This window comes from Mirounga leonina, unplaced genomic scaffold, assembly GCF_011800145.1.
Source record: "Mirounga leonina isolate KUSES-001 unplaced genomic scaffold, KU_Mleo_1.0 Mir_94, whole genome shotgun sequence".
NCBI classification, from domain to species: Eukaryota; Metazoa; Chordata; class Mammalia; order Carnivora; family Phocidae; genus Mirounga; species Mirounga leonina.
In genome coordinates this window covers 35,505,167-35,529,513 of record NW_023270855.1, presented here as the reverse complement: position 1 = coordinate 35,529,513, position 24,347 = coordinate 35,505,167, and the positions used below count along the sequence as shown (strand labels likewise).

At 40.4% G+C, this 24,347-nt stretch overlaps 1 protein-coding gene across 1 annotated transcript in view; it reads right to left on the bottom strand.

Annotated features, from left to right (window-relative positions):
- Positions 1-24,347, bottom strand: part of LOC118005512 (ERC protein 2-like) — a 137,580-nt gene that overhangs the window by 55,828 nt on the left and 57,405 nt on the right. Inside the window, exon 7 of the mRNA XM_034997433.1 lies at positions 7,937-8,072. Within this exon, the coding sequence (XP_034853324.1) occupies positions 7,937-8,072 (136 nt within the window). The remainder of the gene's footprint in view (positions 1-7,936; positions 8,073-24,347) is intronic.

The following is a 24,347-nucleotide window of genomic DNA, read 5'->3' as shown; positions in this document are numbered from 1 at the left end:
AATGGTAAACAGAGGTAAGGCAGGTTCTACAAAGCAAGCCCCCGCTCTTTCCCTAGAGCTAAGCCACACCTATGGACACTTCTAAATCTCACTTCTAAATCTTCTAAAGCACAGGAGGATGCATGCTTACTTTCCCTTATCAATTTATATTTCAGGGACCAAAAAGAGAAAATGGAATAATATCTAAAAAATAGTCTGATCCTCCTTAGGAACCTCCTTTGAAATGAATAAGAGATTACCATATTATTCCAGCAAGATTCCTTTCTCCATTTCCCAACAAGCTTTGTCATTCCAGAGCATTCAGGACTCTGCTTCCATAATAACAATGATTTCATTTGACAAATATGTTGCATTTCATTCTGTAGGATCTTCAGCCTTTGACAAACAAACATTCACTTTCCTGACGACTAAGAGCCACTAATGGAGTGAAACCTGAAAACCCTTCAGAAAAGAATAATGAACCCCACACTGTCTCCAGGGGGTAATTTAGTAGGTAGATTAGGCGACACTTGATTAAGGGTAAACCTCTCTTTTCCATAGAAATATATTGTGTTTGTATAGAGGGGCTGTATGAAGTGGAGGATTAGGTCACAAATCCTCAAGAAAAAGCAGAAGACGTTTCTCAGAAGAAACATGCGAGTTACTGCACATTTGGAAAAACAAGTAATACTTTATTGAGAGGAAAGAAGAAAAAGACCCACATACAACAGTTTTATTTACACGATTTCACTTAGCTTCTTGGAACATTTCTAACAAATGGTTAGTTCCCAAATACATTGCACAGGGTGCCTTGTCACCCCTGACAGTCTGTGAGTTACTACGAAGAGTAACGACTCAACTCAAGGCTACCAGAACTGATTGTCAAATAAGATTTTCTGAGACTGCCTATAGGGAGCTGCTACAACAAAAGTCGTCTTTGGCTCATGGGGGATTATAGTGTGAAAGAAAAACAAATGTCAACATAAATCCCCAAGGAAAGAAAGCACTTCTGTACTAAACCTCAATCCTACCCTCCAATGTTCTGTGTCCTCTGCAGACTTGCAAATACTTGAGTATTCCTTGTTGTCTGAAACCATGAACAGAGTCTGGAAATGTTGGATGTGGCTCAGTCCACATTTCAACAATGCAATAGAACTTATTCACAGTTTAATGGACCGTCCCAATCTCTACCCATCAACATAAATTGCAAGGCAAACAAAACACTTAGCAGTGTTAAAAAAATCAAATTAAATTTTAATGCAAATTTGAACAAATGTGGATTTTTCTTTTAAACCTGTGTTCAGATGACTTTTCCCATATTTCCATATGTTGAACAAGATGGCTGAAATGGAGCCTCCCTAAATCACTACACTGTGCCTACCGAACAGCCATGAAAAACCAGGAACTAAATAAACGTGTTTTGACAATGATGAATCTCTTAACTCTGTTGATCAGGTTTCTTCTAATGGCAGTACTTAGAAGTGTACCATAACACATGAACATAGCTCACAGTTAGAGTAACAATTTTAAGGTTAGGGAATCGAAAGAGAAATGAACCTAACTCAATGACTTGGAGAGATGAACATACAGATATGAGGCTTAAAAATTGCTGCTTAGATCATATGTGTCCCTCTGCAAAGAAACAACTTACCAATGCTTGGGAACTTAATAATGAACTGTATGTTTTGCTGAAAGCAATGCATTTTTTTGAGGTTTATGTTGTTTGTTACACTTCCTTGGTTAGCTGACTCCAACTCTAATTGGAGAAGCAAAGTAAAGGAAGTCCCCTTGGAAAAAAGATATGGATATACAAACTTGCACAAATTGAAAAATAAAATTGTCTTTCTAGCTTTTCTTATTTTTAGAACTCTACTAAAAGGACAAGAATAAATGGGAACATTCATTTGCTTTCTAACTGATCACACTCAGGTTTAACCACTGGCAGAGAAGAAACTTTACAGTTCCCTGGGAACCTATAATTTGGAAACGGAAGCACACAAGAACAGACTTTAGTTTTCAGGCAATAAATTGAAGAGAATTCTGCAGACATACAACAGAAAAAGAGCATAAAATATTGGCTTGTGCATTTCTTAGAATGTTAGTTCATTAACTCGATAACTGCACAGGGAAAAATGCAGCCAAAATCTACAAAGATGTCCAACGGGATTTCAAATTGGCATATTTACTCAGCAAGAAATAGCTAGAGCTTGGGGGTGGGGGGTGGGAAAGCATCACATTCTGGTAATGACGATTTAGTGTGAATCTCCAGAAAGACACCTGCTGAAAAATCTCCATGCAGTCTCTAATGGGACACACAGAAGCCCAAAGCCCCAAGGCCAGACATAAATATCATCCTCCATAATCTGTGTCCTGGGAAACAGTTCTACAGAATTATACAAAAAAAAATCACGATCTTTTACATTTACCTTTCACACACAATTCAACATAAACTTGAAAAATGTTTTAATTTTTCCTTCTTATTGCCCAATGTGTTGTTTAATGCTTTATTGGAAACTTTCATTTACTGGTGTGTGCTCTATATCTGTATTACTCATCAGTATAAAATAGTTGCAAAGGATTTGTTGAATGATACTCCCAATGGTCACTATCTTCTATGGTTAAATGCTCATTATCAGTCTCTCTGGGGGAAAGCTCCAGTAACTGAACCCCACATAGATCAGGTACTGTGCTAGGCCTTTTCATAAAGCTCATCTTATTTAATTTATTTAATAAATAACTCACTTATTTAAAGTGAGTCAGAGAGGTTCCCTACCTTACTCAAAGTCCTGCACTAATAATAACAAGGGCCAATATTTGAAAACTGGACAGTTTAGCTCCATGGTTTTTGATCTTTCCCTTCTTGCTCTCCTTGCCAAATTCTCCAAAACATGATGTAAGAAGTTAAATCAAGAACACTCTCCATTCCTATAGATTGTGGGCACTTCCCCTGAGGAATAATAATTCAAGGTATTTGAGGTATTTTCAGACAAAAAGAAGGACTCAGGACAAATGCACTAAACTGCCCTCTCTCTTGGATGGATCAAGCTGAGCTAGCCAGGGTGCTAGTCTCTTTACCTACATCACGTGATCCCAGTGGGACCACAGTAGAGGCTACAAGCCAACGGTCATTTCATCTGCACATGTGCTTCACTGGACCCAGAGTGTTTAAAAAAAAAAATGCACCAAATCCATAAATTTCACATAAAAATTTATATTTTATGGCCATCAGAGGGTCCCTCAACCCTAGGCCCACCTTTATGGCAGCATTCGGTCAAAGCTTAGTGGTCTCAATTCCTTTTGATGAGCCATGGGCTCTTGAGTTCCTCACAGTCCCTACTAACCTCTATCATATCTGTGTACTAAGGTCACTGTAGCTGTAATTTTTCATTATGTTTACGTTATTGTTTTTTCTTATGAAGAGAAATATTTCCACAAATCTTGTCTCTTTTGACAGTTTGAATGATTGGTCTCAAGTCCTCACACTTCCTTGTATCTGCCCCTTTAAAATGGTCTCTTCATGGGTGGAGTGTACTTCCCTAATCTCTGCTTATTTGCTCAGCCATGTGCCTTGCTTTGGCCAGTGGGGTGAGGTGAAAATTACAGTGTCAGTTGAAGTCTAGGCCTTATGAGACTTTGTGAGTTTTTGCTTACTCTCTTATGCCTCTGCTAACTGTCATCAGAAGAGTTTCCCCTGTGGCACTGACCCCCTTCAGCCTGGGTCTCAGAATAAACATATGTAGAATGGAGCTACCCCAGCCACCCACAGACCTGCAGTGAGAAACAGGCATGTCCATTCAAGCCCACCCTGGAGAAGCTGAGCCACTTGGTCAATCTGAAAAATCTGTGACAGTAACTATTGATACTTTAAAGTCACTGAGTTTGGGGATGATTTGCTACACAGCATTATTATGGCAACTGCTAACTGATACATCTCTACCAAAAATTTAAATTAAGACAGGCTGAAAGAATGAGACATCATAATTTTTTCTTACCTGCAAGCCTGTTTCTTATTTATGCTAATAGCCTAGACCCTGGAGGCATCTGAGCTTGCAATTCCTGCCATAAAACTATAAACCTAAGAACTAAAGAGGGTTGGGCTTGTGAAATGTTTCTTAGCATGACTATATATCCAGATTGGACTGAAATAGCCCAGTTTTTTTCCTGTTGCTATTATGTCCTGGTTTGAATACATTCAACTTTGTCTCCAATTTTCGTAACTCGCTGAATCTCTTCAATCTCTCCTTTGGAACCTCATCCAACAGCTATTATTGTTGCAGAAAATACTCTGAGATTTTTCTGGATATGACATCTATTTGGTTGATCAAAATCATTAAGTCAGCATGTCCAACCCTTACAAAAAACTAGTATAGAGTAAACCAAATTTAGTAGGTGCCAATCCCACAACTACTAACCAATCAACCAACTGTCCAACCAACCAAACTAGATCCCAGTTGACAGACACTTATTAAAAGGCTGAAGAAGCTAACTCACAAACAGGAAATACTTAAAACAACAGTGATATTAAAAAATCAAATTCCCCAAGAAAGGAAAGTTCTGTCCTCAGAAGGCAATAATTACGGCATCTGAGTACATCTGCTTAACAATCCAAGAAAGTGGGAGTTTCACTCTCTATTAACCTTAACCAGAGACATTTTCATCAAAATTAATCGTGATTACTTTTTATTGCATTTCAAATGCTATCCTTTATTTGGGGTGGTCAGGAATGCAACTAAGCAATTCCAGACCATGCTATCTTTTATGAATAGGTCTATGAGGTAGTTATCAAGAGGCCCCTTATGAAAATATTGCTATGCAAAAGTTCATGAGTCAAAACAAGACATTAATTTCCATAACTAGATGTGTCCTTAGAAAAGAAATGACTATATATAGAAAAGACAGCAAGTCTGATGCTCAACGCATATCAGAGTAGAACTGTATAAATGCCCATGCATATCATAGACAACAACTTCACAAAATGTTCCTTTTACCTTTTCCTTGTTATCATAAAAACAATTAATCATTAATACTTATTGTGAGCATAGCTTATGCCAAGTATAATTCTAAATTCTTTATATGCATTGACTCTTTAATCCTCAGAGCAACTCTAGAGTAGATGCGATTATTATTATTCCCATTTTATAGATAGGAAACCGAAATGAGGAAGAATAAGTCACCTGCCCAAGGACATTCAGCGAGTAAATTCTGGAGCTTGGAATGAATCCTGGGCATTCTAGCTCCAGAGTCAGTTAAAGAAAGATGGTTAAAACTTACCTCACTGAAAACTGACACAACAATCAATCGGTCTGTTATGTTTTGTGCCCTACCAAACCTTGCTCTATGCAGACTCTATATACCTGCGCTGACAGTTCTCTTGCCTAGAGTGCCTCCCCTACTAGCCGTGTCCCTCCCACATCAGCTCTAATCCCATTCACTCCATGAAGACTCTCTGCCACTCCACAGTTTTCTTGTCATCCTCTTTTAGAACTCTTTTCCCAGGGGCGCCTGGGTGGCTCAGTTGGTTAAGTGACTGCTTTCGGCTCAGGTCATGATCCCGGAGTCCCCAGATCGAGCCCCGCATTGGGCTCCCTGCTCGGCGGGGAGTCTGCTTTGTCCTCTGACCCTATCCCCTCTCATGTGTTCTCTCTCTCTCATTCTCTCTCTGTCAAATAAATAAATAAAATCTTTAAAAAAAAAAAAAAAAAAAAAAACTCTTTTCCTGAACTCTCACCATCTAAAAATGGTCAGATCTAAGTTTGAGTCCTGGCTCTGCCACTTACTAGCTAAGTAATTTTGGGCCTCCTTCTTCTCATATATCAAATGGGATAACAGCTTATCTACCCCATCTGATGGCTATAGTGGATCTCTATGGTTTTACTGTCCAGCATTCCTTCTAGTAACACACACCTTTCTTTCTTGTGTGAGGTCATCTGTTCCCACTGTCAGCCCATAGGATTTGGGTGTAGCTAACCTCTATCCCCTAGGCTCCAGGTGATCACATCCTGGCCTGGCCAATATATGCATTCTTTCAGGTTTGAATTTTTGCTAGAACCACTAAGAAAGAAACTTTCTCCTCTCTGAGTGGGCCTGCACTCACAATGGAGGCTGGCTGCTGGTTGGTGATGGCTAGCATCACTGTGGACAGCTCTTCTAAGAATCAAAGCAACAAAGAGCAAAGCGCACCTATAAGTAGGATGGAGACAGATTCCTGATGCCAGTGGGAATATATGAGTGTAGTCAGGCCTGAAGTCCACCCTGGCCTTTTCAGTTAATTGAGTCCCTTTTTTGCTTACTTCAGACTGAGTTGTATTCCTATCAGTTACAACTAAGAGTCCCAACTAACCCAGCTCATATAAGAATTAAATAGGGCTGGGGCACCTGGGTGGCTCAGTTGGTTAAGTGTCTGCCTTTCTGCTCAGGTCATGATCCCGGGGTCCTGGGATCAAGCCCCACCTCAGTCTCCCTGCTCAGCAGGGAGTCTGCTTCTCTCTCTCCATCCCCGCCCCCTGCCCATGCTCTCTCTCTCTCTCTCACTCACTCTACTCTGTTTCTCAAATAAATAAATGAAATCTTTAAAAAAAAAAAAAAGGTGCTGTAAAGTACGTAGCACAGTACCCAGTATACTGAAAAATTCAATAAATGATAACTACTACTGTGATTATTCCTCTACATTAGTTTCTTGAAGGCTGACTCCAGTTTTACCAAATGTAAAATCACCAACCTTGAGGTGAGGAACAAATGAGAATATATGCCTGGCAAGGCAATAAAATGTTCTACAAGTTTTAGTTCTCATGATCTTAGTTGGTAGGCTCCAATCTAATACCTCATATGATTGGTGGGAAAACTAAGACCCAAATCCTGGGACATGAACACTGAGAAAGCTGTGGATTCAAATAAGCTACCAGTCCATGCTCAGGTGTTCCCAAGCCTGAACAAAGGACTTGATGCTACTCTTGTGCTAACCAAATCAGCCATCCATGCAAAGGGCCTTGGCTGAAACCATTAAGGCACCTATGGACACAGAGAAAAAATAAACTAATACTGACTAAGTAACCTCCATGTGCCATGCTCTGTGCAAGACATTTCCTTGTATTTCCTACTCTAGAATAATTATTTATTTCCCTTTTTGTCAATTAAAAAGATGAACTGTGAGTACATATTGAAACTATCTAACTTCTTCTATCTCCAAGGAGGAAACCTAATATATAACTGGAGAAAGACACTAATTAATAAGCAAAATTTAAAATGAACTCTGGCCAAGTTGAACTTGAACTGTTCTGTTTAAAGGCACACTCGAATAAATAAAGGAACTTCAAAGCAAATGCCCTGTTATAGCTTGAACGTTTTATTGAGCACATGGGGAGAGCTCCTTTGCCAAAAATAGGGATGGTTAATGAGGAAAAATTGGTGTTTTCAGTCAGCCAGTTGGTTTCTGAGATAGGGCTGTCCATTCAGAGATAACTATATTCCACAGAGAAGACATAATAATGATGTGTCTCAGAGCCTCAGAGTTTTGAACAAAACAAAACCAGTTTTGTAAACTGAGATCAACCTAATGCATCCTTTTTCAAATACCTTCTGTGATAATACGCATACATTTTCCTTCTACTAACGCCAAAAACACTGAAATATAATTCTAAAAGGAGGACATTTCTATGTTTTAAGTTTCTTGCCAACTATGTAAACACAACTCTTACCTTTTAAGGTGAGGTATAGAAACCAAGAGATTGTGCAGTATTAAAGTTTCCACCATAATCAGCTCTTCTTGGGCACAATTCTGAAAATTATGCTCCACAGTTGTGAAGACCTATTGGGTTCTCTGGGAGTACACTGTTAGTGCTGGACTAAGAGCTAAGGCAAGTCTCCCATTTCTGTTCATATTTCTCCACAGCAATGGGTATATGTCAGAGACAGTCAATCTCCAATTATTTAGGTTTTAAGAGGAGAAGCCTGAGCTCACCTGCAAATGCTGTGAGTTGTCAGCCATGCTATCTTCTCGCCTGCGGACTTCTTCCAGTAATTGGGCATTTTTCTTCTTTTCCAACTGTTGATTGTGCTTGAGGTTGGCCACCTTCTTATTCTGATCCTTCATATGCCTGAGAAAAGTCAGCAGAGTGTGGTTAAATTCAACCACTGGAAGATAATATGTTATCATAACAAAAGTACTAAGGATAGAATATATTGATATGGATTCAGGAAAACTTGAAACTTCAGAATATTCCATTCATTCAACCACAAGTATGTATTAAGCACCACTTAATGCCAAGTGCCAGGATGGCACAGGGGCTGCCATGGTGAATGAGACATGTATAGTCTTCACCCAACTCATGGAGCTTGAAGTCCAGTGGGAGAGACGGACCAGTACCAAAGAGACACAACTTAGGTTTCCTAATGGAGAGGAAATAAATCGCATGCTGTGACAAATGATGATGTGCATTGCATGTGTGGACAGGCATGGGGTAGGAAGATGACTTTAGGCACAGTAGCCAGGAAACCTCCCTAAGGAGGTGAGACAGTGGATAAGATTCCAAGGAGCCAGCCAAGAAATCACCAGTGGAAGTGCTCCCCAAGTGGAGGGAACAGTAAGTGCAATTCCCAAGGCAAGAAAAGACCAACTACTTCTAGGAACTGGAAGGCTGCAGTGAGGCTAGCAAAGGGCGAGGGGGAGAGAACCCACTCTTCCTGGGAACCTGGGACTGCAAAGGTAGGCATACTCAGGGAACACAGGGCCCCTGGTCTGTGACGGGGTATTCATTTTCTTCTAAGTGGTTGCTCTTCTAATTATTATTATTCTTTTGGATCATGTTCTTATTCTGAGATCATAATCCATTACTTTGATTTTAAAATAACAATTACAAGGCTCCAATCAAATACATTGTCATCACTTAGCTCAAACAGAATAACACTTTGGCTAATCATCATGTTAAGTAAAGACTGGTGCTTGGAATAAAAGTTCTTAATGAATCTACAGGATGTCAAAGTGCAAAATCATAAAATGATCGAGTAAAAGACTGACAAAGGATGGGTTAAAAGAGCGGGGGGAGGAGTTCTAAGCTTAATGTGGACTATTTCACCAGCAGCGTTTAGCAAAACATTCCACAGATTTAGGCAACCATGTCCGTGGCAGCTGGTATAAATCTAATCTCACACGTGAGGAGGCAGGAGGGCAGTACAGAGGGCCTGGGAGCACTGATTCCAAAAGAGAAGGGCCACAGAGCAGAATCTTTTGGGATCCTTCCGGTCTCTCCCCTGCCCCCCTCCACCCTCAGGCATTGCTAAGTCAGCCTCTGTCACTGAGCCCTCACTCCTCCCAAAGCACGCAAGAAAGAATCACTGCTCTTGTGGAAACGTGCACGAGATGAGAACTAGATGATACACAGCAAACATGTCGAATTAAAACAATTACTAATCAAATGGAAGCCACGCTCAAGAAGAAACTTTTATTTCTAGTCCTCATAAAATTATATACTTCCCTACTCCCTCTCACTCCAAGAAAATGAACTTCAAGAGAACTTATTAAGCTGAATGATCTTCTATCAGAAATCCTGCTGATGAAAATATTCTGAACACTTTGGTCCTTATGAAAACTCAACAGTACCGGCTGAAGCAGTGATTTAACTATTCCTGGTGACACTTATTAAGAGGATTGTGGTGACAGAGAACAGCCATCTACTTGGTCAACATTTGGATTGGATAATTTTTATCTGACATTTCCTTGTTTTTACCCAATACAGTAATGGTACGTACACATCTGAAACTACCAACTCAAGTCTACATGCTAATCTTCTTTTAGAAAATTATCTTTTGAATGTAAAATCCCATCCTTTGGGTTGTGGGGTTTTTTTTGTTTTCTCCAAATAAATCTGATCTTTAAAGTTCAAAAAAAAAAAAAGAAAAAAAAAAAGAAAATTATCTTTTGATTACTAAAAAGATGTTGAGAACAACCTCTTGCTTCCTAATTGAACAAGGATATAGTATTTCCAAAACTCATACTAACCTGGGGCAAGCACACTTCCCAGATCAGGAAATAAAGTCTATGCCCAGTAATAGGATATGATGGAGAGATCAGTGTTATTAGTGAGATTGTTTAAGTAGAGGACATTTTTATAAAGAAATACTTTCTATAATTTTGAAGCGCACTCTTAAATAGAACCAACTACTAAAACGTTTTCTCCCCAAGTACCACTGAAAAAGAAAATAGATTATTATTGCCAATATCATTTGCATAAAGAACTCCCACAAAGTTCTCGGGGCAGTCTGAACATACATAGATCTTACTTTCAGGAATACTGCAGTGTTTTTTTTTCAATCCAAAAATTAAAAAACAAACCTTCAAATCCATGCATCCCTTAAAGCTTCTCTGAATTACGAATGAGTGGCTAAGAATAATGGAAAACTGAAGTTTGGACATTGTGATGTAAGCCTATCTCCGTATTCTCCAACCTTTCCTTCAAATGCTGCCTGATGTAGGACACTAGTGATTGGAAAAGAAAAGCTGGGTTTTGAATGGCACTGCTCAGGATTTGGGCAATTAGGTGGATGCAGAGCAAGATGATGAAAACGATCATCTTGTCTTTGTACACATGAATGTCAACAGATACCCATTAAGCATACACACCCCCTTGCAGGAGTGCTATGGTTTTCAAATATATTTCTAGCAGCAGAACTCTTTCTTCTAGTAAAAGCTTACTTGAAAACCAAAAAAGGAGAAGAAGGATTGCACTGGCAGACGTAGGAAAAAGGTAAGGGGTGGGGGAGACAGGGGAGCAGAGCCTCACCTCTAGACAGTCACTCTCTCAGGTACCCCTCAGAGAAGCCCTAGGGCTACCTGAAGCAAGGGCTAAAATAGCAATTTATGAGGTAGGAAGAGAGAGAGAGGCATGAAATTTAAAAATATGAGATTCCCTGATGAAAAGAAAGTCCCCCCCCCCCAGAAGCTCACTAGACACTTCTTGAAGGAATGACCATTGTGATTTTTGCTAGTAATAACTTCAGTATTTCCAAGAATAAAATCTGTAGGTGACCTATCACTACCTGCATCTCCCCCACCTGCAGTAGTAAACCCACATGCATAAATAAACTGGGCTAAACTCAGTAAAGCTCTCAATTGTATTAAACTCAGCAAGGTAGAACCCCTGGGGGTGCAGAATGCAAAGCCCTCTGGCAATACTGTGTCAGAGGACAATTATCATTGATACTCGCTCCCCAAATTCCCACCCACTAGGCAACTCAGATTCCAAAGCTCTGCCAGAAACTGACCTGCTTCATGTTCAGAAATAAAGTTTCCTTGGGGTGAACTTTTTTCTCCTGGGAAACACCATTGAAAATATATTCAAGATGCAAATTTTTAAGAAAGCCATTATGGAGAAAGGGCAGATGGGGGTTAGTTGGAGAGTACAGTGTTGGGGTCAGTTTTCATCATTCAATTTAAATTGACCAGTTCCATAAAGCAAGTCATGTCACTTTTCAAAATTCAACCATCATTAAGGAACTTGGATTAAATCAAAAAATTCCAATAGGTATCAAGATTAACAACGATGGCTACTATATTAAGAATGAATGTTAGAAAGGAGAGAATCCTGCTATTCACTAGAACAGTCCATCAGATTAAAATTAAAATTAGAAAGTGTTCCCTAACTCGCTGGTGAGAAAGTATCAGGCTTTGAGGCCTCTAGAATTACATAGCTGGGAGGGAGTGTGGAGCAGGAAGTACGTATGTGCATGTGTATATTGTATATAAAGGAGAAAATCAAAACTTCCCTTTTTTTAAATCTCAGCAGAAAAAGATGCCATTTTTTTACCTATCTGGTCTCAAAAACATTAAAAGATTCATAATGTCCATGTTGGAGAGAAGGCCAGAATCTAACATTCTCATATGTGGTCAGAAAGAGTATAACTGACAAAAATTGGTTACAAAATTATAAACCAATTTGGCAGTATCCACCAAAGTGTCCACACCTTTTGCCCAAGCAAATCCACTTCTAGGAAAGTAGCCACAAAAATGCTTGCACATATGCACGAATATTTACGTACAAAATTTTCATCATGGCACTGTCAGAGTGAAAATTTGAAAACTGCCAAATTGTCCAGCAGGAGACTGGTTGAAGAAATCAAGCGCTTTCTTACTCTGGAACTCCAAGCTAACTAAGAAGATTAAGGCAAAACTAAACTATAGACATGGAAAACCCTTCAAGACATATCGTTAATCAAAAATGAAAGCAGGTAGCAGAATAATACATACAGTCTGATCTTACTTATGTTAAAATATAAAAGCCTATTTGGATGTATATATACACACATCCATTGAAATGGAAACTGATGGAAACCCCACACCAGTCTGTAAACAGTGGTCACCACTGAGGTAGGGAATGGATCAGGGAAGTAGGGAGAGTTTTCATGTGTTACTGTATGCATTTATGTGTGTGTGTGTGTGCCTAAGCATAGATACTAAGTGTAAAAATCAATGATTTTTAACCAATCAAAATACAGAGCATTGCCATCACCCAGCCACATGTTCCTGCCCCCTGACAGGAAGTAATTGCTATCCCAACTTTTATCTGCATGGATTTGTTTTGTCCGTTCTTGAACTTCATATACATGGAATCATACAGTACATGCCCTTTTGTGTCTGACTTCTTTGACTCAGCTGACTCAGCATAAGGTTTTTGAGACTCATTCATATTGTGCCTAAGTTCCTTCTTGTTGCTGAAATCAAGTGGTATTCCATTATATGAATCTACTACAGCTTGATTAGCCATTCCCTTGTTAAATGGATATTTGGACGGTTTCTGATTTTTTACTGTTAAGAATAAGGTTGCAGTGTAAGACAAAATCAGAGAGGGAGACAAACCATAAGAGACCCTATGAGAAACAAACTGAGGGTTGATGGAGGGGAAGTAGATGGGGGACGGGGTAACTGGGTGATGGGCATTAAAGCGGGCACATGATGTAGTGAGCACTGGGTGTTATATGCAACTGATGAGTCACTGAACTCTACCTCTGAAACTAAAATACACTAGATGTTAATTTACTGAATTCAAATAAAATAAAATTAGAAAAAGAACAAGGTCACAATGAACATTCTTGTATTAATTTTTTTGTGGACATATGTTTTCATATCTCTTGGTTAAATAACCAGATGTAGGTATAACTGAGAGTGTAAAATGGTATAATCCCCATGGAAGACAATTCTGGGTATAAGAATCTTCCAGGAACCACTGAAGGACAGGAGCTAGTAGCATAAACCCTGGAGACAGGTTCCCTGGGCTCTCATCAGAAGTCCATTACCCTCTAGCTGTGTGACCATTGGCAAGTTTCTTAACCTCTCTGTAACTCAGCTTCTTCATATATGAAATGGAAATAACTGTATATAACTCACAGGGTTACTGTGAAGAGTTGATAGGTTAGTACAGGTAAAATGCTTAGAACAGATTCCAGCATGTTCCCTCTCTGTTTCACTCTTAGCTCGAAATATAAATGTGATCATGTGTTGTAATATGTTATGAATACATATTTAGTGTCTTGCTTCCCACACCAGAATAGCAGATACTCAAAATGCCTCAAACAATGGACTTTGGAATGCATTATCAAACCCTTTGTGTCATACATTTAGCTTCCAGTATGCTTTCCTTAATAATAAGATGAGTTGCATTCCTGGAAGGCTATCCTAATGGAAGTGTTGCAGGAAGGTCACGACAAGCATGGGTAAGTGAGCTGGGATCCTAAAGTGACTGCACAAGTAGGTGGGCCACACACACACAATGGAAGCTGACAATGAGTACTGCATGCAGAATTTCCGATAATAAAGACTTTTACTTTTAACCACTGAGATGACTCCACTTTTTTAAAGCTTGTAAATACCATTCAGTATTCCAGCATTCCTATAAATTTTAGAAAGCTACGTAACTATTCTAAAGATATTTTTATAGCACATACAAATGTGCTAAGTGTCATGAGCATGATATTCCTTCCTGCAAGAGAAAGTATCTGGCCAGCTGTGGCTACTTGAATCCAGCTCTCCTCCTGGCAAAGGGCAACAAGTAAGGCCAAGGTCTTAGGACTTAGCTCCAACATGACTTAGGACTAAATTCCCCCTACCCCAACCCCTCTTCTAGAGCACCCATATGCACTCTCGCTGCCCTCCACTATTGACTTCCCCACCCAAGGGGAAAGCAGGGAAAGGTTTTCCCAAGCTGGGAAAACCTAGGAAGCAGGCCACACAGCAGAAGCTGGTCACAATTGGCAAGAAAAGGGTTTGTTTTTCTTGTAGGTATTTCACTCTGGAGAATTTCTAAAGAGCTGACTTCCTTCAAATGTTCTCCATTATTCTGGTCCTGAAGAACCTCCTCCCCCAGATATCAATAGAGCATCACCCTAAATGTAAGTGGAACCCAATGGTTAAGAGCCTTTGCTGAAGAGAGTAGATGGTGGGTTCCTCCTATGGAAGACCCCAGGGAGAAAGCCAGGTGCTCTCTGATGCCCCTTGTCCTCCTCCAGATGCATTTGGTAGGACTGGCACACACCCACAGGAAACTCAAAGGGAAATGGGAAAAGGCCAGCCTGTTTTTCACCCTCCTTGGGACTCGATGTTCAATCCAGGGTCACCTAATAACAAGACACTCTTCCTGGCAAGCAGACCATACACAGTTACAAGGGTCACATAACTAACAAGTCTGGCTCCCATTTACTATTCATCAAATAAATTTCTTATTGCTTGGCCTCTCATGTAGGTCTGGTGACCCAGAGCACAGACTAGTCATGTAGGTCTGTGAATGGTAGCCCAGGAATGATTATTTTTCTCATCGTCAAGCAATAAATGTATTGTGATGTTCTACATTCCTCACACTGTAGACTGGACTATATGCTCAGGCTTCTCAGCCCATATGGTCAAAGTTGGCAGCAGATTCACCACCAGGAGAACCCAACGTAGGGTCCCTTGCCATCTTGACCCGCCTCACACGCATCCCCTACTTTAGTACACCATGGCTCCACCTACCCCATGGTACTTCGATGCCCTGCTGAGAGCTGACTGTGCAGAAATGCAGATAGGGAAACACAGTGGGCAGACCCCTTCTTTCTATCACTCCTGCTACCACAACACCTCAAGTCACCATCATTTCCTGCCCTGGACCATGATGCTTTTCTCTCCTCACCAGTCTCCTGCTTCTGCTCTTGGGCCCCTTTTGAGCCATTCTCTACCCAGCAGCAAGAGTGTTTCAGAACAAGTCAGATCATGCCCTTGAATCCTCAAATGGTTTCCCATTTCCCAGAGAACTGAATCACACATCTGTGGATCTCAGCAGCCTCCTCCCAAACCATTTTTACCTTTACCCCCAGAATCCAGAATCCAGTCTTCTTTCAGTTCCAAATAATGTTAGCTCCTTCCCACTAGAGGGCATAGACGTGTGCTGCCCTCTCTGTCTGCCCCGCATCCACCTTTCCTCTCACAGCCACCACTCCTACATGCCTGACTGATCCTTCAGGTCTCAGCTTAAATGTCACCTCTTCAGAGGAGCCTTTTCTGGGCATCAAACCCAACAATACCCCCCTCACCAAAACTGTTATGAGCACACTCTATGCACCTCCTCCACTGCATGCATCACAACTTGTAATGATTCATTTATTTGCATTTTTAATTGATTACTGGCTATTCTACCACCAGACAGGCATTACTGCTAGAACAGGGCCCAATCTTGGGGTATTCACAAGAGTGAAGGAACAACTTCTAACCACATCCCCCGGCCCAAGCTACCATCACCTCCAAGTTCAACAGGGATGACAGCTCCAACTGGTCCATCTGATTCATTCTCCACAGGACAGGGGACAGAGTATCTAGTACACAAACAGGATCATAATTCTCTGCTGCTTAAAACTTCTCACTGGATTTCCACTACCTGTGGAAAAGGCCATGCTTCTTCCCATGACTCCTACCAGGTCTACCTCTTGCCTCTCAAAGTCTTATCTCATCCTACTCCCCCCAGCCACACTGGCATTCTACTTGCACCCTCAATACAACAAGTCCTACCATCCTGAGGATGCTTGCGCATTGCTTTCCTCTTCTAGAAAGCTCTTCATCTAATTCCCATATCAGCCCTTTCATCACAGATAATTCATATGTATCCCTCTGAGGACATCCTCCTAGAAGCCTAGGTCAATCTATAAAGTCGGATCCCCATGTCATAAATTCCCAAATTATGCTTTGCTTGCCTTGCTCAGAACGCACCACATTTCTGATCCTTTAATGTCTTCCTTGTTCTGCTATGAGCACCGTCTGTATGGTGATCACAATTGTCTTGTTCTCTTCTCTAAGAATCTAGCACAATGCCTATTCCACCGTAACCAACAGATTTCTGCTGGATTGAATTTAATTCTAAAACCTCCTGCTGTTTGGTCAAAGGATGAAACAGGCCCCCTTGTGTTGGCTAGGTGTTTTATGTGAATCCATAAAATTATTTAAGAATGTGTATCTAGAGATTTACATGAATTAAGATTGCCTTCTTATATTTGTTTTAAGAAAGACACTTTCTATAAAGAAGAATTTAATCTCATATAATGAATATCAGCTTATTGTCAATGAAATGGTACCCAGTCAAATTAAAAAGAAATAAGACTGGACTACTGATGAAGACAACTGGGCATTATTACCTAATGCCAACATAATAACAACCGAGATATTCCTATATTCCTATAAAGGTCATTTCTGAAATTAAACTGAAGATCTACAAAGGCTACGCACAAAAGAAATGACCCAGTATCTCTTTCCTAACTTAACTCATATTCAATAGATGGTTTTTAAAAGTCTACATGCTTCACAACAGACGATGGCTTTTCTCATTTATGTTTTCTGAAGTCTAAAAACAGGGATCAGCAAACTTTTTCTATAAAGATATAGCTAGTAAATATCTTAGGCTTTGCGAACCATGTGGAAAGAGTGAAGGAACAAGTGGAAAGTATTCAGAATCCAGAAAGTATTCAACTTTGCCTCAACTTCGTCATTGTACCATGAAAGCAGCCTAAGCATGTTACAAAAATGGGCATGGCTGTGTTCCAATAAAACTTTATTTACATGAACAGGTGGCAGGGCTGGATTTGGCCCATGGGCCAGAGTTTGCTAAATGCTGGTCTAGACATGTTCTAATATTGCTATGTAGTAATGATAACCATAGGCAGAAAATGCTGACATCACTTGATCTGCTCTAAGCATCTTATACTTATTAGCTCATTAATCCTCACAACAACCCTATTAGGCAGATACTTTGATTATTCCTCCTACAGATGAGGAAACTGCCCCAGTTACATCGCGCGTGAGTGCAGAGGCAGGATTGTCAGTCAGTCTGGCTCCAGAGGCCACCCCCATACCCTTAACCTCTGTGCTGTGCCACCCAACTGTGGAGAATTTTGCAGACCTCCTTCACACCACTCTCACTTTCTCTTCTCCCAGGCTGCCCCAGAAAGGTCTAGGGAACAGCAACGAAAATTCTCAGGATACAATCTCTGTTCCGTAGCCCAGCCACTTTAAGGCACACCACTCCAAACTTTATAGAATGCCCTGAGCAGCAACTCGGTTGGCTATTAGAGAACTAGATACACATGAGGTAATTATCCAAGAATATTGGCTTTCCACCAGGGGAGGCTTGGAATGGAAGGTGGGAGCTTAACAGCTTCAAACTTGGTGGTGGCAGCCACAGTTACTGAAATGAAGACCCAGCTACGAAGCAGAACACAAAACCAACAAGGAGGCCATGCAATTTCCCTATTAATTTCCGTTCTCTGAACCCGTTAACCTCAATGTGACCACTTTTTGAACAAATTATTTGGTTTTATGGGTGAATCTACATGGAGAAATATTTAGCGTATTTCATATCCTGGAACTTCCCTGCATCATAATGAATTTGGCTCTTCTTTCTGTACAGACAGATTTAATCAGAGACAAAGGATTTGGAGATGATAAAATAAGCGAAGATAAAAATAAGTAGATGCTCAACAAAAAGGGAAAGTAAGAGGAAAACAAAAGGGCAAGAACAATAACAGATAACGGGTAACAGATCTTAGGACAGAAATTCTGGAAATGTGGGGGCAAACCCAAGACAGGGCTAAGACATAAGGTTAAAACTCCTGCACTGTTCCCACTCATATCTTCTCCTTGCACATCATTTACTTTTCCTCAAACAAACAAACAAAAAAAATAGAATCTAAACACTTGAAAAACAAAACATTCCTATAATTGCCACAATCCTAGGGAGTATTGTATTCTTCTAAAAGCCTACGACTCCACTGTTAGACATAGGCACATTAGGGCCAATTTGGTAGAGTGTCAGTTGTATTTACAGTTTGGGGTAATATAAAAACATATGGAAACTGTGAAAATTGACCCCCGAGGGGCTAATGTTGGAGGAAACCAACATTCCACAGTCTGGCCAGAGGTTGGGGGCGATTTGCCCAGACAATATACAGCCAAAGCAACCTATGAGCATGGGGGCACTTGGTGTATGTATGCAAGACCTATTTTTATTGCATCCAATCTGGAATTGGTCTGCAGCAGCCCAGACGCAAAACAAAGCAGAGGTATAAGAAGATAAAAATTTTATATGCTGGTTTTCCAAATTAAAGTACAGAAATAACGTGTCAGAGTCTATATTATTTCCTATCAGAAATCAATGTTAAAATATTGCTAAATAATAAAAACACACACTGTCTTTGGATGTCATATTAAGTTTCAGGCACTATGCTAAAGCACTGTAAATATATAGCCTCAGTTAAACAAAACAAAATCCTTACATGCAGGGTAATTTTATCCCCATCCACAGATGAAGAAACTGAGGCTTAGAGAGGTTAACATCATACATCATACAGTTAATAAGTAGAAGACCCAGAATTTGAACTCTCATTTCTATGATACCAAAGCTCATGGGCTTATCTATTATGCCATATGAAAATAATATAATATTATTGTACATTATTATGAGATCTTTGTCACAAAAGTAAATGGAGCATTCTAGCCAGACCTAGACATTCCTTTTTGAGAATAACAATCTTTTTTTCTCTAAGAGGGAGGCAAAACACTAACATCAATAAGTCATATTCTCTTTAGGATCTGGTCCGAGGTATGGCTTATCAAACCATCCCAAAGATAATTCAGACTAACACTGAACCAGTTTTGCATTGCTACACAGCAACTTAACACAAACTTAGCAGCCTAAAATAACACTCATTTATTATCTCATAGCTTCTGTGAGTCAGAAGTCCAGGCACAGCTTGGTTGGGCCCTCTGATCCCAGCCTTACCAGGCTGAAATCAAGATGTTAGCCAGACGGCATTTCTTATCCGTTGGCTTAACTGGGGAAGGATGTGCGTCCAGGCTCATTCAGGCTGTTGGAAGAATTCCTTTCCTTGCAGCTGAATGAATGAGGTTCCTATCTTTTTACTGGCTGTTGGCTGGAGCTGGAGGCTGCCCTCAGGTCCAAGAGGCTGCTCACATGGCCCTTGCCATGTGGCCCTCTCCACTGGCAGTTAACAGTACGGCTATTTGATTCTTCAAGGCCAGCAGGAAAATCTCCCTCCGGTCTGCTAAGATTGAGTCTTATATAACGTAATCATGGGAGTGCCATCCACCACCTTTGCCTTATGACATACCCTTTTCGAGGGAGTGGCACCCATCATCTTAGCCACATTCTATTGGCCAGATTCAAGTCATGGGTCATGCCCACATTCAAGTGGAGGGGACTATACAAAGGAGTGAAAACCAGGGAAAAGAACAGAAAGAGAATTAATTTTAATTATTTAAAGTTTTATTTTATTTTGTTTGTGCTAATCTTTCAAAAATACTTCACAATCTTTTTACTGTCCATTTCAAACTATTTACCTTGATATCTACCTAACAGACTTCATTTTTCCATTTCTCAAACTTCTCCCAAACCATTTTCACCAGTGCAACCTAAGGCATTTGGAAGGCATAACTTATGGCCAATGAGGGGTTATGGAAATTTATGCATCCTTACACTTTCCCAAGTATTTATCTCCATGACAACACACTGCAAAAATAAATGCCTGTTCCTTCCACTCCTCTTCTTATAACTCAAATCTCTTCTAACTCTTAGTCAAATGACAATGAGTAAAACAGAATTAGTGGTGGATGGCGGATGAAATGAAAATCAGTGAAGGATAACAAAGTGGCAGGATTATCGGCAAAGAGGGTGTAAGCCACTTCTCCCCAATTATATGAGAAGACAGAACAAACCACTTCCCCCTACAATTGCTTCAACACAATTAACCACTTCCAAAATCCATTACTGAGACACCACCTGTTTCAGTTCCACTCGGTGATGTTCGCCTAACTCAGTGGTTTACAATACTATCCTGGCAGCACTGGCTCTGGGGGATGTGATTAATTGTTGCAAAAAACAAAATCAAACAAACAAAAAAGGGTTAGGATCAAATGACTCTTGTGGACACAGAAAAAAGTGTGAACAGGTTTCTTATACTGCAGAACTTTTCAGAGCCTTTACTAATGTGAAGTGTACTGTGAATCTCTAAAAAGGGACATGGTAGGATGTGTTCATTAAATTTATTTGACCCAAACCCTTTTCCCCTCCAAGGATCATCCCACTGAATCATTGTTCTGAGGTATAAAGTCCGAGGAATAATAGTGTTAATCAGAGTTTCTCAAGTTTTTGTTATTAGTATATCATCTCAATGACTTTTGCTATACTATGCACTGCTTGTGCTACTTAATATTTTTCTTTAAATATTTTTACTTTACATACCTCTTAGCCTTAGATTCTTTCTAAGCAAGAATTAATGAAATCATGTTTATGCAAGTTATGGGTGTTCTAATACAAAAAGGTGTAATTAATAAAATAGGTAAGTGTTCATTTGTACCACCTAAAAGCATCCTAATGTTTTTTATTTTTTATTTATTTATTTATTTATTTTTTTAAAGATTTTATTTATTTATTTGAGAGAGAGAGAATGAGAGACAGAGAGCATGAGAGGGAGGAGAGTCAGAGGGAGAAGCAGACTCCCTGCCGAGCAGGGAGCCCGACGCGGGACTCGATCCCGGGACTCCAGGATCATGACCTGAGCCGAAGACAGTCGCTTAACCAACTGAGCCACCCAGGCGCCCCGCATCCTAATGTTTTTTAAAGATTTTATTTATTTATTTGACAGAGAGACACAGCGAGAGAGGGAACACAACCAGGGGCAGAGGGAGAGGGAGAAGCAGGCTTCCCGCTGAGCAGGGAGCCCAATGCAGGGCTCGATCCCAGGACCCTGGGACCATGACCTGAGCCCAAGGCAGAGGCTTAACAACTGAGCCACCCAGGCACCCCATGCATCCTAATTTTTAAACACATAACTAACAACAACAAAGATTCCTGGATACCACAAAAGCAATGACTAGAAATGATAGAGACAGCACTGAAGAATGTGGAGGAACAAGAGCCAAGTCCCGATCTTCCATGGATGACTGATGAGATAACTGCTCAGAGCAGTTCAGTGTCTTGCACACACATACTCAGCTGGTATGTCTAAAACCCTGGGCATCACTGTGAAGTGCCAGGTAAGTTAGGAGGTACAAGAGGTTATCTCTGGTTGCCACTGAGCCAGCCCCCAAGTTTCAGCAGTTAGAGCTGCTTAAAATGTCTCCTTTTATTCAGTACTAGAGAAAGTCACCCTCTCTGCTGTAGTTCAGCGACTTCATTATTCCCAGGGAGGTAGAGACCACTGACATTCACTCTCTCCTTGAGAAATTTCAGCCCTGACCAACCTGAGGATTCTGCTTGGAAGCAGAACAATGCCCTTCCTTTGCTTTTCACCAATGGGCCATCCAAGCTGAATCAGGATAGCCCTGAATCAGCTCCTGGTTTCAGGCTAGAAACAGGTCAAAAGTAACAGTGGGACAAAGTGAGCTTAAGAGCCGTGACTTGGAGCCTGACTGCATGAGTTCAAACCTCAGATCAACCATTTCTTCACTGAAGGACCTGGGACAGATGAATTAATTTTTTTTATATTAGTTTCCTTATCTGTACAACAGGATATGAACAGTAAAAGAATACTTACTCAAAGGAGAAATAAATGAGACAATACAAGAAGAGTACTACCATATAGTAAAGGATCTGTAAATGCCACCTTACAACCATTTTAATAATAAGGAAAACAATAACAAGGGTAGTGGCTTCTGTCCTCCATGAATCCAGGCTGGCTCAATGTGGGGGACAGGCACCTACTTTTATTCAATGACAAATAGATAAAGTGTTGGAAAGAAGGCTCCCATGCCCTCAACCCCACATCCCAGGACTCACACAGTACCATGAAGATGGCACCTATCTGAGGTCCTGGGTTATCTCAGCTCCACAGTTAAAAGCTCCAACCTTAGGAGGCAGTGTGACGGGCTAACTGACAGGTTCTGGGGCTGATGTCTGGGTCACATGTCTGCCTCTACTGGTTGTATGGCCTCCGATCTGGGGTCTGATCTAAGTGGCTTTGAAAGCAATAAAGACATAAAGATGTGGCATTTCTTGTCCTCCTGGGTTTGTGGAGCAGGACTTGGCTCTGCTATTTAAGTTATGAAAACGCGTAGTTACCTCCCAATCGTAAGATATATTGGGCAGCTCTTATCCTTCTTGTGAATCAATGCATTCCTGATTTCTTGACTGCCTCCATGGAAAGGTCTTCTACTTAATGACAGTTACTCAAACCAAAACAATCAGAGAAAACCAAGAGCCAACTTAGACCTCCATCCATTTCAGGAAGATTCTGAAAAATACTGTGTACTCTCAGGCCTCCTCCAGAGCCTATCTGCAGACTCCTGACCCCTCTCATGCTTCCCTCTTCCTGGCCCAGACTATTTCCTCAAATGACCCAGGCTTCCACACTGGAGTCATGATAGGATCTTTACCTGGAGGAATGCAGCAAAATCCTAAGCATCCACAGGAGTTTTTCACGCCTTTTCTACTTTCCACCTGGATGGCAGTGCTGCTGAAGCTCCCAAGGGCAGGGTGGCCCAACTTTGAGGAACTGTGATCCCATCTAAAATCCACAGAGCATCCACCAGGACTGAGGTTCATAAGCAGGCATGCTATAGAAAGTAGCATTTTATCAGCATCTCTCTGCACTAGACAATGTACATGTTTATTCCTCAGGACCACTGAATGATGTAGGTGTTGTTATCCCCATTATAGACTAGAAAGATGAGGATGAGCAAGCAAGCAACTTGCTTAGAGGGCTCCTACAATTAGAAGGAGGCAGAGCTGGGTTCCATTCCAACCCATTAGACTCTACAACTCAGGCCATTTTCCTAATCTATCATGGCTATTCTTGGACTTACCTCACTTGCTAATTTCTTATCAGAGCTAGCCAGGATAATCCTCCCACCAAGACAAGAACAAAAACAAAAACAGAAACAACTCCACCATTATTTGGCTATAAGATTATTTTCCCAAAGCTATGTCACTACCACTCCCTGTCAGCGGTTCCAAGCATCTTCTCTTCTTACCACAGAAAACTCAGCAAATACTCTGTTTCTTACATCAGGACATACACAGACATACAAACATGCATACACACACATACACACATATACACACACATATACTTAGTTCACACACACAAACATTACTTATCCTTACTACACACAAAAACATACATGCACACATATATATTTATATTTCTTTCACACACACACCTGAGCAGTGTCTGTGAGGGCATCTCTCCTTTAGGCAAAGGCTCTATCCAAAAATAGACACCACAGGAGACTAAAAATCATCTGAGACTCCATGAAGACAGACAGACAGACAAGGGAAGCCTGCTCTCACATTCCTCACACAGCATTCAAGGAAACCATTTACCCAGTGAATAGCTGAGGTTTGGGGAATAGTGGAAATTGTATAAAGTTCCTACAGGATGATGACAAATGACTCTATTAAATGTAGCTGTCATGTAATTTAGAAATAAGAAACAATTTAAACTCATATCATATAGACTAATTCTCCTACACTACTAGGTGATAACTCATATTAAAATTTTTTCACTTTTATGAGAAAAACATCATCAATATTAATTAGATAAATATGAAAAATATTTAAGATTCTAGATAAAGCAGAAGAAAAGAAATCCATGTGCAAAAACAATGTTTTGCTCTATTAGTGTCTCAACCCCATATTTTTCACTTTAGGCAATGCTTCCTATTACTAGTAAGCTCATTTGCTAGTATAAATACCAAATTCTTTCTGGTTGCATCTTATAAAATGAGAATTCTTCATCATCCAAAGAAGAAATTGGAAGCAAGAAAGATTTTCCCCTTTCCCAACTGAAGAAACTGAAAACCCCTATAAATTTAACATATCCAAGTCCAGCCCATGAGAAAAGCAACATTC